The sequence below is a fragment of the Ursus maritimus genome, unplaced genomic scaffold (genome assembly GCF_017311325.1).
Source record: "Ursus maritimus isolate PB19 unplaced genomic scaffold, ASM1731132v1 scaffold_3, whole genome shotgun sequence".
Lineage (NCBI taxonomy): Eukaryota > Metazoa > Chordata > Mammalia > Carnivora > Ursidae > Ursus > Ursus maritimus.
In genome coordinates, this window is record NW_024425563.1 from 22,897,770 (window position 1) to 22,912,996 (window position 15,227).

The 15,227-nt window shown below is 36.3% G+C and overlaps 1 protein-coding gene across 3 annotated transcripts in view; it reads left to right on the forward strand.

The window, feature by feature from the left end:
• Positions 1-15,227, forward strand: part of TNPO3 (transportin 3) — an 82,416-nt gene that overhangs the window by 42,947 nt on the left and 24,242 nt on the right. For all 3 annotated transcript variants that reach the window (XM_008705864.2, XM_008705863.2, XM_040644021.1), the window contains 8 exons: positions 399-537; positions 1,828-1,974; positions 4,369-4,476; positions 6,165-6,256; positions 8,189-8,328; positions 10,910-11,101; positions 13,983-14,074; positions 14,951-15,027. In XM_008705864.2, coding sequence (XP_008704086.1) covers positions 399-537; positions 1,828-1,974; positions 4,369-4,476; positions 6,165-6,256; positions 8,189-8,328; positions 10,910-11,101; positions 13,983-14,074; positions 14,951-15,027 — 987 coding nt within the window. The remainder of the gene's footprint in view (positions 1-398; positions 538-1,827; positions 1,975-4,368; positions 4,477-6,164; positions 6,257-8,188; positions 8,329-10,909; positions 11,102-13,982; positions 14,075-14,950; positions 15,028-15,227) is intronic.

A 15,227-nucleotide genomic window follows, 5' to 3' on the forward strand; every position in this document is an offset into this window, starting at 1 on the left:
CACACCCTAAAGATGCTCTGCTAGTCTCAACTGAACCTAGAGTGGCAAATTGGATGCAGAAGGAGAGGTTGGAAGCATGGAAAGTAGTAATTTTTTCCACTCACAAAGGATAAGGCTCTAAGAATTAGGGATGAACTTTGGAGTATCCTTTGATAAGGATTTTATTCAAATGTTTTAGTAATTGAGAATTGAACTGACTTATGAGTCATTTGCTTATATGTATAAAAATATATGATAAAGAAAGGTGGCTGTTACGGAGCTTTTGTTACAGCATGGCTAATAATCACTACATGTCCCTTAGGCCGAAGATCCTTTCATTTATTTAATTAACTATGTGAGTATGTACGTATAATATACAGATTTCTGACTTGGTGCTCTCATTACTCTTTCATCTGCAGAGTTCTGAATTACTGCCGTATTTTCACTGAACTATGTGAAACTTTTCTTGAAAAAATTGTTTGTACTCCAGGCCAAGGTCTTGGCGACCTACGAACTCTGGAACTGCTGCTTATTTGTGCAGGACATCCTCAGTATGAGGTAGTGTTTCAATTGTGCTAAACCCATTTTTCTCCGAGTTGTATGTTGCATATTACCTTTATTCTATTGCCGCCTCTCCAGCTTTTTATTTGTGGGAAACTATAGTCTTATTTTTGATGAGTGTGATGTGGTTTCCTTTGTATTAGACTTTTTTCTTTTTAAATTATATTTGGGTTTCTGCTTTGAATCCTTCTCTATTTTCTTGCCACGTTGGCTGGGCTGACTGCTGTAGGCACCTCGGGGAACCCGTTGGGAAGAAAGCTTACTACCTTTTAACCAAGCCTCCTCTGTAGGTCCTGTTATTCTTCTTAGAGTTTTACAGCTAAATATAAAACAAAACCACATAAAATCTTAACTGTACAAGTCTTAACATCCAAAATTTTTTCTCCGAATTGTGAGTGGGAATGAGAAAGGGATTGAAAGGATTTAAAAGTCGTCTCCATTCCAAAATCCCTACAACACCCTGCCTCTTAAAGAGTTGGCTAGGTTTTTTAAAATCTTGTTTATTCAAGAAGTGTTACCTCCTCTTCATAGTATAAGAAGTGAGAAAGAACTCCCAAATTGGATATTGTTTTAAATAGGTCTGTTTATAGTGCCACATAGGTAAGATAAGCTGTGGATAAAGTCCCAGACTTTTTCTTTCCTTTCAGTCCTGCTCAGGAAAGTAGGTGAGTAAAAATGACACAAGGTTGATATGTTCAGGGATTTGAAGATGGTTTGTCTGTCAAGAGGTGGGTTTTTTCCTTTTCTTTTTTAAAGATTTTGTTTATCTTAGAGTGCGGGCACAAGCATGAGTGGGGGGCAAAGGGAGAAGCAGACACCCTGCTGAGCAGGGAGCCCAGTGTGGGGCTCTGTCTCAGGACCCTGGGATCATGACCTGAGCCAAAGGCAGATGCTTAACTAGCTGAGCCACCCAGGCGCCCCTTTGAAGAGGTGTTTTAATCTCAAACATGAGATGATTTTAGATTTGAGAAAAAATATTTAAAAGAGACTTCCATTTCTGTATCTATTTCTCTAAATTCAGAATCCATTATACTGTTGGGAAGTTATCAGCTATAGAGGGACTGTATACGCAATTATTGTAAATGGAGTTTGGGACCTATCATGGGAAGATAGTTTGGGAGGATAATAAATCTGCTAGAGAACAGGTGGCTCCTTAACTAGTTCTGCTCGTATTATATTAGATTATATCTTCTTTCCTATGTGGTTCTAGTAATAAAACTGTCTTTATATTCCATTCCTTTCCTGATTCAAGTAAACCTTTTCTTTTTCTCTCTTTTAATTTGACAGGTAGTAGAAATTTCCTTTAACTTTTGGTACCGACTCGGGGAGCATTTGTACAAAACTAATGATGAAGTTATTCATGGAATCTTCAAAGCGTACATTCAGAGGCTGCTTCATGCCTTGGCTCGACACTGCCAGCTAGAACCAGACCATGTGAGTTCCCTTCTCCAGTTCTTCAGATCTTAATTTCCTACTCTTTTCAGTGCTAATTTGAAAATGAACTAAAAAGATAAGAAAATAAAGCTAATGGAATCTGCAGGTTTTCTGTCACTCTGTAGCGTAGACTAAAGAAATCAATACCAGTATAATGAAGAGTGAATATAAGGCTTATATAGAAAGAAATAAGTTCTGCTGAGCCAGTAGTTCTTTTCCTGGAAATTTACTTTAAATAATTCTGCTGAAGGAGGGGCGCCTGGGTGGCACAACGGTTGGGCGTCTGCCTTCGGCTCAGGGTGTGATCCCAGCGTTATGGGATCGAGCCCCGCATCAGGCTCCTCAGCTATGAGCCTGCTTCTTCCTCTCGCACTCCCCCTGCTTGTGTTCCCTCTCTCGCTGGCTGTCTCTATCTGTGTTAAATAAATAAATAAAATCTTTAAAAAATAAAAAAATAAAATAAATAATTCTGCTGAAGGAAAAAAAATGGCTATTTTATATATAAATCTGTAAAGTAAAAAAATGGTAAACTCATGTACAACAATATAAGAAGAGTTATATAAATTATGTTGCAGCTTGATGGACCATTTGCTAAATAATGACTATTGAAATAGCAGTAATTGGTTTGCTAAATGAAAAAAATCAATGTAAAATTTTATATGCTATATTTTTAATAATATATACATGTAGTTGGATTAAAACGAACACAAAAGTGAAGTATTTGCGTGAGGTTGTAGTGAATTACATATGATTTCCCTCCCCATACACACACAGTACACATATTTCTTTCTATTTATACTGATTTTGTAACTTATAAGAAAATATAGAAGAAATATAGAAGAAATATGCTTAGAAGAATATATACTAGAAATACTGTAAAATAGTCAATTGGAAAACTCTTTAACCTCCATTCTTTGCTTTGTCTCTTAAATCTTACAGCATTTATTTCATCCATTTGGTTGGTTAGTTAGTTGGTTTAATTCCTGTCCTTCAACCCAGGACTCGAAGAGAGTTTTTTCTCATTGCTCACAATTAGATCTGACATGAAAACTATAACTGTCTTTGTCCTCTTCATTTTAATGTTAACATTGTTGTTTGAGTCATGGTATTTTGCATCTTTTAAGAATCTTAGTGATGATCTAGTCTAGTGGTTTTCAACCTTTATTTTTTTTGTTTAAGAAACTCTGTCTTCACCTACTTTTTACATGGAAGCCTGATGTGTAAATAAAAGCAGGGCCTCTGGTTTCAGTTGGCTCTACTTGCTTGATCCCGTTCTTTCTTTTGCTAGTTCCCTGGCATCGTTTCCCTTGCAGCAATTCCTTATACTTGTGGTTATATAGTCCTTTTATAATTTGTGGAGTGCTTTATAATTCCTTATCTCAAGAGATCCATCATTTCCTCCTCATTCTCTGACTTTAATTTCTTCATCTTAAAGCAAGGATGTTGGACTAGATCAGCAGTTCTCAACAGTATTTAGGGCTTTTTTTTCCAGATAGTCATGAATAAAGCTTCTCATATATGCCCTTAACCATCTCCCAATTGGAAGTATGAACTATAAATGATCTCTCTCTTTTTTTTTTTTTTAAGATGTTATTTATTTATTGGACGGAGAGAGAGAGACACAGCAAGAGAGGGAATACCAGCAGGGGGAGTGGGAGAGGGAGAAGCAGGCTTCCAGCTGAGCAGGGAGCCCGATGCTGGGCTGGATCCCAGGACCCTGGGATCATGACCTGAGCCGAAGGCAGACGCTTAATGACTAAGCCACCCAGGCACCCCTGATTTCTATATTTTTTTAATGAAAATTTTCAAATATTTGGCAAAGATGAGAATTTTATAGTGAATATCTATATACCTACTACCTAAATTCTTCCATTAATATTTTACTATACTTGTTTTATGTTTTATTATATATCTGTCTGCCTATTTAAAATTCTTTTTAAAGTCTAAAACTCTATTCTGCATCTAGTTGTTGTGGTAATGACGGATTCTGGTAAATCCTGAACCATGAAGCTTCAGGGGCTTATTCAGTACTAAAAATAAGGTAAACTTAAAACTCTTAAATTACCACCTCTTCCAGGTCACTTCCCACCCTGACCATTCAGATTTTTTCAACAAGAGAGCAAGGTGTGGCTTGGAAATCGGGGGGTTGGGGGGAGTGGGGAAGGAAGAACAGTTTCTCATAGTAAAGGTAGAGGATAGGTTGTATCGACTTGACATACCTAATAGTTCAGGAGACCCTGTACAGTAAAATACCCTTTGATTTAGGCAACTTACCTCGTGTTCACTGGGACTGAACTGTTTAATGACTTTCTCTTTATTCTTGATATTATAGAGGTCAGTGAAAGCCTTAGTGATAAGTTTAAAAGAAATTTGTTATCTGACTTGAAATTTCAGGAGGGGGTTCCTGAGGAGACTGATGACTTTGGAGAGTTTCGGATGAGGGTATCAGACCTGGTGAAAGACTTGATTTTCCTGATTGGGTCTATGGAGTGTTTTGCTCAGGTAAGTCCGTTTGGCGATTCTTACCGGTTTTACTGATCACTTTAGTTGTGTTCACTTCTGTGTCTTCTATAAATGTTCCACCTTTTTCTTAAATTGTAATGGCTAAATGGGACAGAGATACGCAGGTGCCTAGCACACTGCCTGGCATATAGTAGCTTTGTTTAGTATCCTGACAAGCCAGTTGCTGTCTGTGGATGGTTCAGTTATGGTTTACTCTTACTATTCTTGCTGTCAAAAGCTGTTCTACTTGTCCAGTCGGAATGGAAAATCATAGATAAACCTTAAGGCCCCGAGGTATTTATAGGGAACTTGGATCTAGCCAGGAAAAATAGGCAAGTTTTTCTGCTTTATTAATTATGTACCAACTCCTGGCAACTCTTTTAGTTATTTGGTATTTCCTTTGTCCACGCTTATGGTTAGATTCCTGTGCAGTTTCATCCCAGAGATGACTATACTAGAGTAGAAGATTCATAGTCCTGTGATTTTCCTGACAGTGAGTAACGTTTTACCTCATAAGGTTGCAATCATCACCATTCCACGTCACTTAACATTAGCATAATTTCAGGCAGTTTTCATATTGCTGGATCATGCTCTAAGCTCTGAAATACTAGTTTTGATACTTCGTCAGCAATACTGAACTAACCTTTATTTTATTTTTTTGGTAAACCAGCCATTTTGTATATTTGGGGGCATAATCTGATTTAGAAAGTGTTAATAAAATTATAGCTATTATTCTTTATATTAAGCAAAGTGTGTTTATTGATCTAATTACAAAGGGTTGGAGATTCTTAGAAAGCAGATTCAGTGAGATCACCAGATCACAGGCAGATGACCTGTGTTCACATTTCAGCTCTTCTGTCATTCGCTATGTGGCTTTGAGCAAGTTACTTGTTCTTCAGAACTCAGTTTACAAATGTATTTAGATTATCAGTGTTGTCCAAGATGTAGTCTGTGAAACACCAGTCCTATGAGATGTTCTTTGGGGGGGAAAATCCTCAGTTAAAATTGGGAAATGACTAGAACAGTACATTAAAGGCTCGGTGAAGTCCTACAACTAGAGAATTATTTAATTTTATCTTAGCAGTGTTTGTTATTTGACTACAGAAATCTTATTTAGACTAACACCCAGTCAGATGGATATACCCTGGGAAATTTCTGGACTAGAATATCTCTGAGTATTCTGCTTGGTCTCCTTTTTTCCTCCCCGTGCTTGGATATGGTATTCTAAATAGCTACTTTTTAAGAATTTAATCTATACTACTAGTGTTGATGCGGATAAGTCTTTAAAACAGTAGAAATGTAAAATCAATACATATATAAGCAATTTACGTTGTATCTCAATTTTAAGTGTATTTATGTATTTACCAGTTATTATAGGGATCAGGAAAAGACACTCATGTAATATGTTTTGCTTTTCCATAATACTCACTTTGTTGGGGCAGATGATAATCTTGATACACTCTTGGGGAATCTATCTGGGTTTATTTCAGATATTAAGATAGCAGTTACTTGTAGTTAGTGAAGATGTGAAAAATGAAATAATATTCTCCCCTGGCTCTGAGAGATAATTAGATTTAGAAACAAGGGGCTGGATTTATTTTAACTAACAGGATTTTTTGTTTTCTTTGTTTTGGAATTCTATTCTGTTTTCCTTTTAATGGATCCATAATCCACCTCTTCTTCTCTAGTTATATTCTACTCTGAAAGAAGGCAACCCACCCTGGGAGGTGACAGAAGCGGTTCTCTTTATCATGGCTGCTATAGCAAAGAGTGTTGATCCGTGAGTGTCTAATAAGTCTTTTGCTGGGAACTCTGAATATCAAAGGAAGGAAAATTACACCATTTTTCTCATATGGTATATGTTTGGAAAGTCTTAGAACTTCTGTAATGCTGCCTAGTCTTCTGACTTCTGGAGTCTTTCCAGAGTAGCATGCATTGCTAATATTCATATTTTAACTACATATCCTAGAGTTAAAATTATTTTGTTCTTGATGCTAGGAAGATAATGCTGATTTATTTTTCTAACTGAGGCTCCCTTGCGAAAGTTGATATAATAAAAAATTTGTTAGGCTGTTAAATTGTTGGTACTTGCTTAAAAGCAGTTGAATAGGCACTAATTAGCTCTCAGCTGCTTTCGGACCTTGGGTAAGTTATCCTTACAAATAATTTCATTATATTCTCTTTTTTGTCTGCCTTAGAGAATCATTTGTGAGTTTTTGAAAGGCAAGACAGGCACCATTTCACCTTAAAAGAGTAGCAAAGTCTAAAGGGCAATTACTATTTTTATTACTGCCATGGGAAATTTTTAAGTTATTCGAATTTGATTTCTAATTGAGTAGCATAGAAATTCTGCTTATGATTTTAGCATGACTTCCTAAAAAAAGAATTTATTTTGTGCTCTGAGTTTATAAATTGATGCTAATATCTATCAAGTTTTCTTGTATTGTGATGAGGTACCTGCAGCTGAGCTGTATCTCAAGCCTTGGTTGGAGAGGTGGTTAAGGCATGTATTTATGAAAAGTATAGTGCTGCTTACTTAGCTGCCTTTGAGGGTTTAGTCAATGAAATCTTACATTGTTTCTAATCCAGTAAATATTCAAGGAGAATAGAGTAGGTTTGTTTTCTCTATTAAGATGTACTGGTCCTGAATTACATACCATACTGTTTGCTCTTAAATTTGTTTTGGTATCTTTTGGAACCTTCAGTGATAGTCTGAAGATTATCAAAATCACTTGTATTCTAACTGATATGTGTCGGGGTGAAAAAGGAGGGGTAGAGAGTCTCAAAAATTAGTTTAGTGCTCCCAGGAAACATAAGGTACAAATGAGAGGAGATTTTGTATTGTTTTTTGTTTATCCACGTTTCAGGCCAACTGCATGATTACAATTTTTTAGTGTAGTGTATAGACTTAGTTTATCAGCATGGATTGCTTTTGCTCTAATCCAGGACACTATTTGGATTTTAAACATCTTTCATTTCTGGATTATATCGTACCACTATGGGGGCATAAAGAATTTCGGCCAGTATTCTTGGGGAGTGGAAAAAAGACAAGGAAAGGGAAAAAATAAATTCTTGGAGCCATGGAGAGTATTTGGTTAACTTTAATTTTCCCTCATGTTCCAAGTCAGGGCACCTTTACCTGTTCCTTCAGCTTGTATTCTTGTTCCTTTAGTTAGTGAGCTGGCCCACCCATGCTTACCTGTTCTTAAAATTTCCAGTATCCAGCCATAAGAAGTCTTTTGGAGAAGAACTAATAGCAAGTGGTCTGTGAGAATTATTCATTCATTCATTTAGCCATTCAGCAATATTTATTGAGTGCCCACTATGTGCCAGGCACTGTTCTAGGTACTGCAGATACAAGAATAACTAAAACGGATTCTTTAAAAAGAAGACATTCATCCACAGTAAATGCCTGCCTCTCCAATTTGAAGAACCTTATTTGATAGCAGGATGTGTCTTTAGATACTTTATTGGCATTTAGAAGATTAAGGAGCATTATGCTTCTCCTGTTCACAATATCTTTTATTTCTGTCTTTTTGCCTTTTTTGAGGATTTAAAAAACTTTCATACCAAATGTTAAGCACTTTCATCCAAATGGTTATGTGTTTAGAAAGAAGCCCTTTAGCAATGATTTGTCTTTTTGCAGCCTGTTATTGGGCCAGAATCTAACCTCTGAAATCAGTAACGGGGAGTACTTGCCTTTTGTACTCAGGGAGAATAATCCAACACTTGTGGAGGTCCTCGAAGGAGTTGTCCGTCTTCCAGAGACTGTACATACAGCTGTGCGATACACCAGCATTGAATTGGTTGGAGAGATGAGTGAAGTGGTTGATCGAAATCCTCAGTTTCTTGGTATGTGTGAACTCACTCCTCTGCAGCTCCTGAGAGTGATTTTTCTGATTTTGTTCTTCCTCTCTTACTTTGCTCTTGTTCTCTATTTTTATTGGTAGGTAGAATGTTTCTAGACTCTGAGAATAAATACTGGATTATGACTTATTGCTTAGTTTACACATTATAAACTTATCAGCCTTTGGAGAAGGGATCTTTGAAAGGTTAGATCTCTAGATAGGGAAACAGTTTGCTTCTAGTAGTCTGCTTTGGCATGAACATTTCTGTTAGTCTTTGGCACATGCTTGAGCTGGTCAGACTCCCTGTAGTTCTAACTTAGATGCTATTAATAGTCTAAAGCAGAGGAAAGGGTTTTTTCAGTGTTAAATACATGCTCTTTTTAAAAACCAAGAGTTATCATTTGAAACAAAATTAGTACAAATTAAAATGAAGAATATTGAATTATATAACCTCTGGATGCCCTTATTGGCTTGAAAAAATAAAGATTATAGAAAGTAACTTTAGAATGAAAAGTAAAGTTAGCAGTCATTTCTTTTACCCCTCTCATTTGCAGATAAACAAATCCAAAGAGACAAATAATTCTATATTAAGCCCTCCTGATACTCAGGAGTGATATATTCTGAGAATTTTAAGAACACCCCCAAACTTGTAAATATATAATCGTTAATTATATATTAATTTTGATGTATTTCCTGTGCTTATATTACCATCTTTTTTTTTTAATTCCAGTATAGTTAACATACAGTGTCATATTAGTCTCAGGTGTACAATATAGTGATTCGGTAGTTCTGTGCATTACTCGGTGCCCATCAAGATCAGTGTACTCTTAATCCCCTTCACCTAGTTCACCCATCCTCCTCACCCACTGCACCTCTGGTAACCATCAGTTTGCTTTTTATAGTTAAGAATCTGTTTTTTTGGTTGTCTCTTTTTCCCTTTGTTTTGTTTCTTAAATTCCAATATATGAGTGAAATCATATGGTATTTCTCTTTCACTTATTTCACTTAGCATTATACTTTCTAGATCCATCCATGTTGTTGGAGATGGCAAAATTTTGTTCTTTTTTATGGCTGAGTAATATTTTTCTGTGTGTGTGCATGTGTGTGTGTGTGTGTGTGTGTGTGTGTGTACACACCCCTTCTTTATCCATGCATCTTTCCATGGACATTGGGGTTGCTTCCATAATTTGACTATTGTAAATAATGTTGCATTAAACGTAGGGGTGCGTGTATCTTTTTGAATTAGTGTTTTTGTGTTGAGTAAATACCCAATAGTGAAATAACTGGATTATACATTCATTACTACCTTTCAGCTTGATTTTATTTTACATACGATCTTTTTGATTGTTTGAAACTCTTGCTTAAAAAAGTGTTTTTTTTTCTTATTTCTGTATGTAAAGCATATGATAGACATGTTCACATTACAGCTGAGACACTTTCAAGTTTAACATACCACTTACAATTGTTTTCAAAATACTTATTTTCTAATTCTTAGATTCTTCACTTCTGTTATCTGTCTCAACATTTGGCTTTCTTTTCTGAATGATTTTTCCACAAGAAACTAAAGTAGGTTGGTTGGTTTGTTTGTGAAGCGTTATCATTCAGTACCACTGTGCAGTTTCTCATTTAAATGTGTGCTTCAGCAATAAGACAAATTGCTACATGTTTGTACTTACTTTAGAATAGTTAATAAATACTCCATTTGAGAACCACAGAAGCCTACAGCGTTGTAGTTCCCTGTACTTTATACTTAGCTCTTCTGATTCCTAGGCTTACAAGTTTTAGGCTCCTTTTGTGGAGGGGGCCAGGGATTCATGCTGGTTGGTGCATCATATCGGTCATTAGACTGGAAATGGAGATAACGTTTTAATGTGCTTTATGACATTATCCTTTTGATTTCTTCTTTTATGGTTTGGTATGAGGTTACTTTGACGTACTTATAAGGTGCTCTTTAATCATATGTGATTTTTCCGTAGAAAATCATTCTGGTTTTTATAAAGTAAGGAAAAAGATAAGTAGAATTGCTTTATAGAAATTCACCTTTATGGTCAGTTTCTTTGGGACACTTATATTTGCTGCAAAGTAAAACATACTTTTGCTAGAAGTACTAAAAAATCTGCATGTTTTTAAGGCCTTTTCTAACTATAAAGAAGCAAGTATAAAAGTGTCCACTTTTAGATAACTGCCATTGTCCTGATTAACGTAGGCTGTTTTTACATAGTGACTCATCTCTGAGTATAAATAATGGTAGCTCTCTGAGCTTTATGTTCTTTCTTATATTACCTTGTTCTTAATCCTTGGATGGTTTTATCCACCAGTGGTTTTCAGACTGTACTGTGTGAAGGCCTAGCCATGAGGAAAGAAATAGAAGGTGAATAGATAGGACCCAGGGCTCCCTGACACTATGTCCGTGAGATCAGCTCCTTTTTTATGTTTTATATATTGGGGTTTGAACACATTTCATTTTTTTTAATGGTTCCTTTGCTTAAAAGGGGGAGCAGGGATATAAACCTGTGTTCTAAGAAACTAGACGTTTTCCTTGAGTTTCAAATATGTAATCTCTACTGTGTGGTTTTTCTCCTTAGACCCTGTGTTGGGCTATTTGATGAAGGGCCTGTGTGAAAAGCCTCTGGCTTCTGCTGCAGCCAAAGCCATTCATAACATTTGCTCTGTCTGCCGAGATCACATGGCTCAGCACTTTAATGGACTCCTGGAGATTGCCCGTTCCCTTGATTCCTTCATGTTGTCTCCAGAAGCTGCTGTGGGCTTGCTAAAAGGTATTTACTTCAGATGTTAACCAGTAACATCTCTAAGCCACTTCTGGGGGATTATCTTATACTCAGATCCCAGTTTTTCAGTTGCAGTGTACTTAGTGATGGAGAAAGTTGGCCGTTCCACTCAGGAGGGTGTTGATTATATATACATGCATTCTTTTCTTAGAATATTTTAAGGCTATATAACTAATTCAAACTGCTTACAGTGTGTATAGCACAGACCTAAATTTTGGGGTGGCGTTGACACATTTGAACTAAACATAGTTCCTTTTTGAGTTGGGGGAAGACTAAACAGGGAGACCAAATACCATACCAAAGTGGTAGGTGGAAATTTAAAGGTAGTATGTGTGGATCAGTCCTGTCAGTAGAAACTTGGACTCTTAGTGGTCTTTAATCATTGTGGACCAGCTTTACACTCAGTGATTGCCTATCCTGAGGCAAGCAGCCAGAGTGGTGACGAAGTTCAGAGGAAGAAGAACTAGAGATATTAAGGCTAGGAAAAAAGAAGAGACTTGAAGCATGATGGCTATTTTTAAATACTGGAAACATTATCTTATAAAAGTGGGGACAGATTTATTTGATGAGTAGTAGTCAGTTATTGACATGTACTGGCTCTTAGAAAGAAAACACTTTCTGGGGCGCCTGGGTGGCGCAGTCGTTAAGCATCTGCCTTCGGCTCAGGGCGTGATCCTCGCGTTATGGGATCGAGCCCCACATCAGGCTCCTCCACGATGAGCCTGCTTCTTCCTCTCCCACTCCCCCTGCTTGTGTTCCCTCTCTCGCTGGCTGTCTCTATCTCTGTCAAATAAATAAAATAAAATCTTTAAAAAAAAAAGAAAGAAAACACTTTCTAAGTAAACTCTGAGAACAGAATGGGGTACCCTGTGAGGTAATGAAATCCTTACAGCTGGTAGTTAGAGGGGATTGAGGATCTATCAAATAAAAGATTGGGTAATATAACCTGTCTGGCATCATTTAAGCCTCTGTGAGTAGCAAACCATTTAGTCTTGGCTAGATTGGATGACCTTGTGTGGGAACTAGCTGTTCTTTCCTATATCAATGACCAGGTTCCTTTCCAGCCAACGTATTTGCATTTTCCAAGACAGATTTTCTTTTTGTGGCATGGACTTTGTTGTTTCCATTCACAGGCATAGATAATAAGGCGTTGAATCAGAGTCAAATATTCTTACTACTTTACTACTGCTAGTGGTTATTTCTGCCAACTTGTAATTTTCTAGTGAAATTTAACCTTGATACTGATGTGAGGTCTAACCTGTAGTACGATATGGCATCTCAGTTATCTGTGATATCTTCTCAATAAAGATATCTTTTTATTTTTTAATTTTTTTTAAGATGTAATTATGGGGCGCCTGAGTGGCTCAGTTGTTTAAGCGTCTGCCTTTGGCTCAGGTTGTGGTCCTAGGGTTCTGGGATTGAGCCCCACCTTGGGCTCCCTACTCAGCAGGGAACCTGCTTCTCCCTTTTCCTCTGTTCCCTGCTTCTGCTCTCTGTTTCACACCTCTCTCTATATATGTCAAATAAATAAAATCTTAAAAAAAAAAAAAATGTATTTTGAGAGAGAGCACGTGAGCAGGGGGAGGGGAGAGGGAGAGGGAGAGAGAATCCCAAGTAGACTCCTTGCTGAGCAGAGAGCCCAAATTGGGGCTCCATCCCACAACCCTGAGATCATGACCTGAGCTAAAATCAAGAGTCAGCCTCTTACCCAACTGAACCATCCAGGTGCCCCATAAATACATCTTTAAAAAAAAAATTTTTTTTTTAAATAAAAAGTTTTAGTAGCATTCTTCTCTGTAGGAATGAATTAAAAGGTAAAAGCATATTTAAGTTAGATTCCCCCCCCTCCAGTTTTAAATACGTCTAACTCGCCCATGGCTTATAGACTACCAGGAAAAATCGTTTAGTTTTTTAATTCACATTTGAAGACTTATGGATTGATTACTATTCTGTTGAATGAAATTTTGGAAGATGAGAAAAATCATAGTCATGGAATTTTTTTTTTTTTTTTTTTTTACTTTGGAAAGGACCTAGGCTAACATGTAATCCTTTGGCTCTGGGAGAGATGCTTCAGCTTTGGTGGGGATTATGACAAGAGGAAGGCTGAATGAAAAGGGTCTGGGCCTCCTACTCCCACTTTAAGCTAGCTACTTTTTTTTTTTTAACCTATTTTATTGGAGTTCCAAGTTCAGATTTTATTTAATAAAAGGGTGGGGGAGGCTTTTGCAACTATTTAAAAAATGAAAGAAAGGCAAACTTAACTTATTCTTCTGTTCAAAGCACTCATTTTACAGATAAAGAAACTAAAGCCCAGAGATAATACCTTACCTAGCTCATAGATTCTTTTATGGTATAACTAGAATCAGATCTCTAATTTCAGTCCATTCTTACAAAAAAAAAATTATGTGTCTGTTTCTCAGACTTCTCTGATGATAAGAATTGTCTGCGGCACTTACCAAAAATAAAGGCTCTCCTTGACCTGCTAGATCAGAATCTCTGGGAAGTTTGAGAACCTTTGTACTATGCTATATAAAAATAGCTTTGGCATTGGCTTTGTGAAGGAATTTTTTTAAAGTATTTGAAGAATTGGAAGGGGAGATGTATTTAAACATCTTTAAACCCATAGGCTGCTGAGGAGAGAGAATTTAATATTAACTTCAGTTATAAATGTTAGTGTGAAGGTCACTTTGTTGTCTAAGCTAAATAAAGACAAACCAACCTAAATAACAAAATACTATAACTGAAAAAGCAGTGCTGATCTTTTTAAAGGAATGAAGCCAATCAGCCTCTTCTGTTAGTCAAATGATGGAGACCAATGAATTACCTCAGTTCAGCTTTTGTTTTATTTGTATTTTTCTTTGTCTTACAGGGACAGCACTTGTCCTAGCCAGGTTACCTTTGGATAAGATTACTGAATGCCTTAGTGAACTATGTTCTGTTCAGGTTATGGCATTGAAAAAGGTAAGTGCAATTAAAAAAGGGGTTTAGTACATATATATATGATGTTTACATGTTGGAAAGGAAAAGAGAGAATTTACAGGTGATCTTTTATCTACCTAGACAAGCCAAGAGAATGAACTAAAAAGTTATTAAAAATAAGTCTATCAAAGGAGCTGCATACATGGAATAAATATTCTAAAATCAGTAAATTTTCGCTATCAGTAATACAATTTAGAAGATATAATGGGGAAAATACCATTCAAGTTAGGAACCAAAAATCATAATCTACCAAGTTTCCTTCAAGAATATTGTAAAGATGTCAGCTCCTCTCAAGTTACATTTATAGTACAATAATAGGAGAATTTGACATAATGATTCTAAAGTTTATCTCTAATGATATTCTGGTAGAAGCATTTAAGTAATTTTAGGAAAGAATAAGAGGCAGCTTGCTTTATCTCTTAAAATATATTATGAAGTCTTAGTCATTTTAAAGTGTTGTAATAAAAAAAAGAAAAATGTGTTGTAATAGTGAAATAAAGATACAGATTATATAATGTTAAATTTAATTGGATCTGTATTATATATAGTATATATAATATCTTGGTCATTATAAAAGTAAATGGGAAAAAAATTAAATAATACCGTTTTCCACTCCAGAGTGATCATTTAGTAAAATGTAGTAATATGCAGTCTTGGCCATGATGCAGTAAGATGAAGGAAAGTAATTTGACAATATGAATTTAAAAGTTTGCACCATTTGAGTAACTATCGGGACTGTCTTATAAGGAAAGAAGCAGAGATTGAGAGGGAGGTTGATGTATAAGGGTGTATGTTGCAGTGTTTGCTGTAGGTATGTATGTGTGACGACAGGGTATTGATACCTCTCTGTCTCTTCAGCTGTTGTCTCAGGAGCCCAGTAATGGCATATCCTCAGATCCCACTGTGTTCTTAGATCGCCTTGCAGTAATATTTAGGTAAGAAGGGAGACTGGTTGCCTGCCTTGGGATAACAGCTCAAATAAGACCATTATGTATTGAAGAAAGCAAGTGTTTTCCCCCCTAAACTTCCAGGTACCTCCTATATAATGTCTTCTGTTAGGAGACTGATAAGCCCATTATCTGAAATTTTGGTGCAAAGACAAATTCTAAGAATTTATTCTTGGTAGACCTTTGTC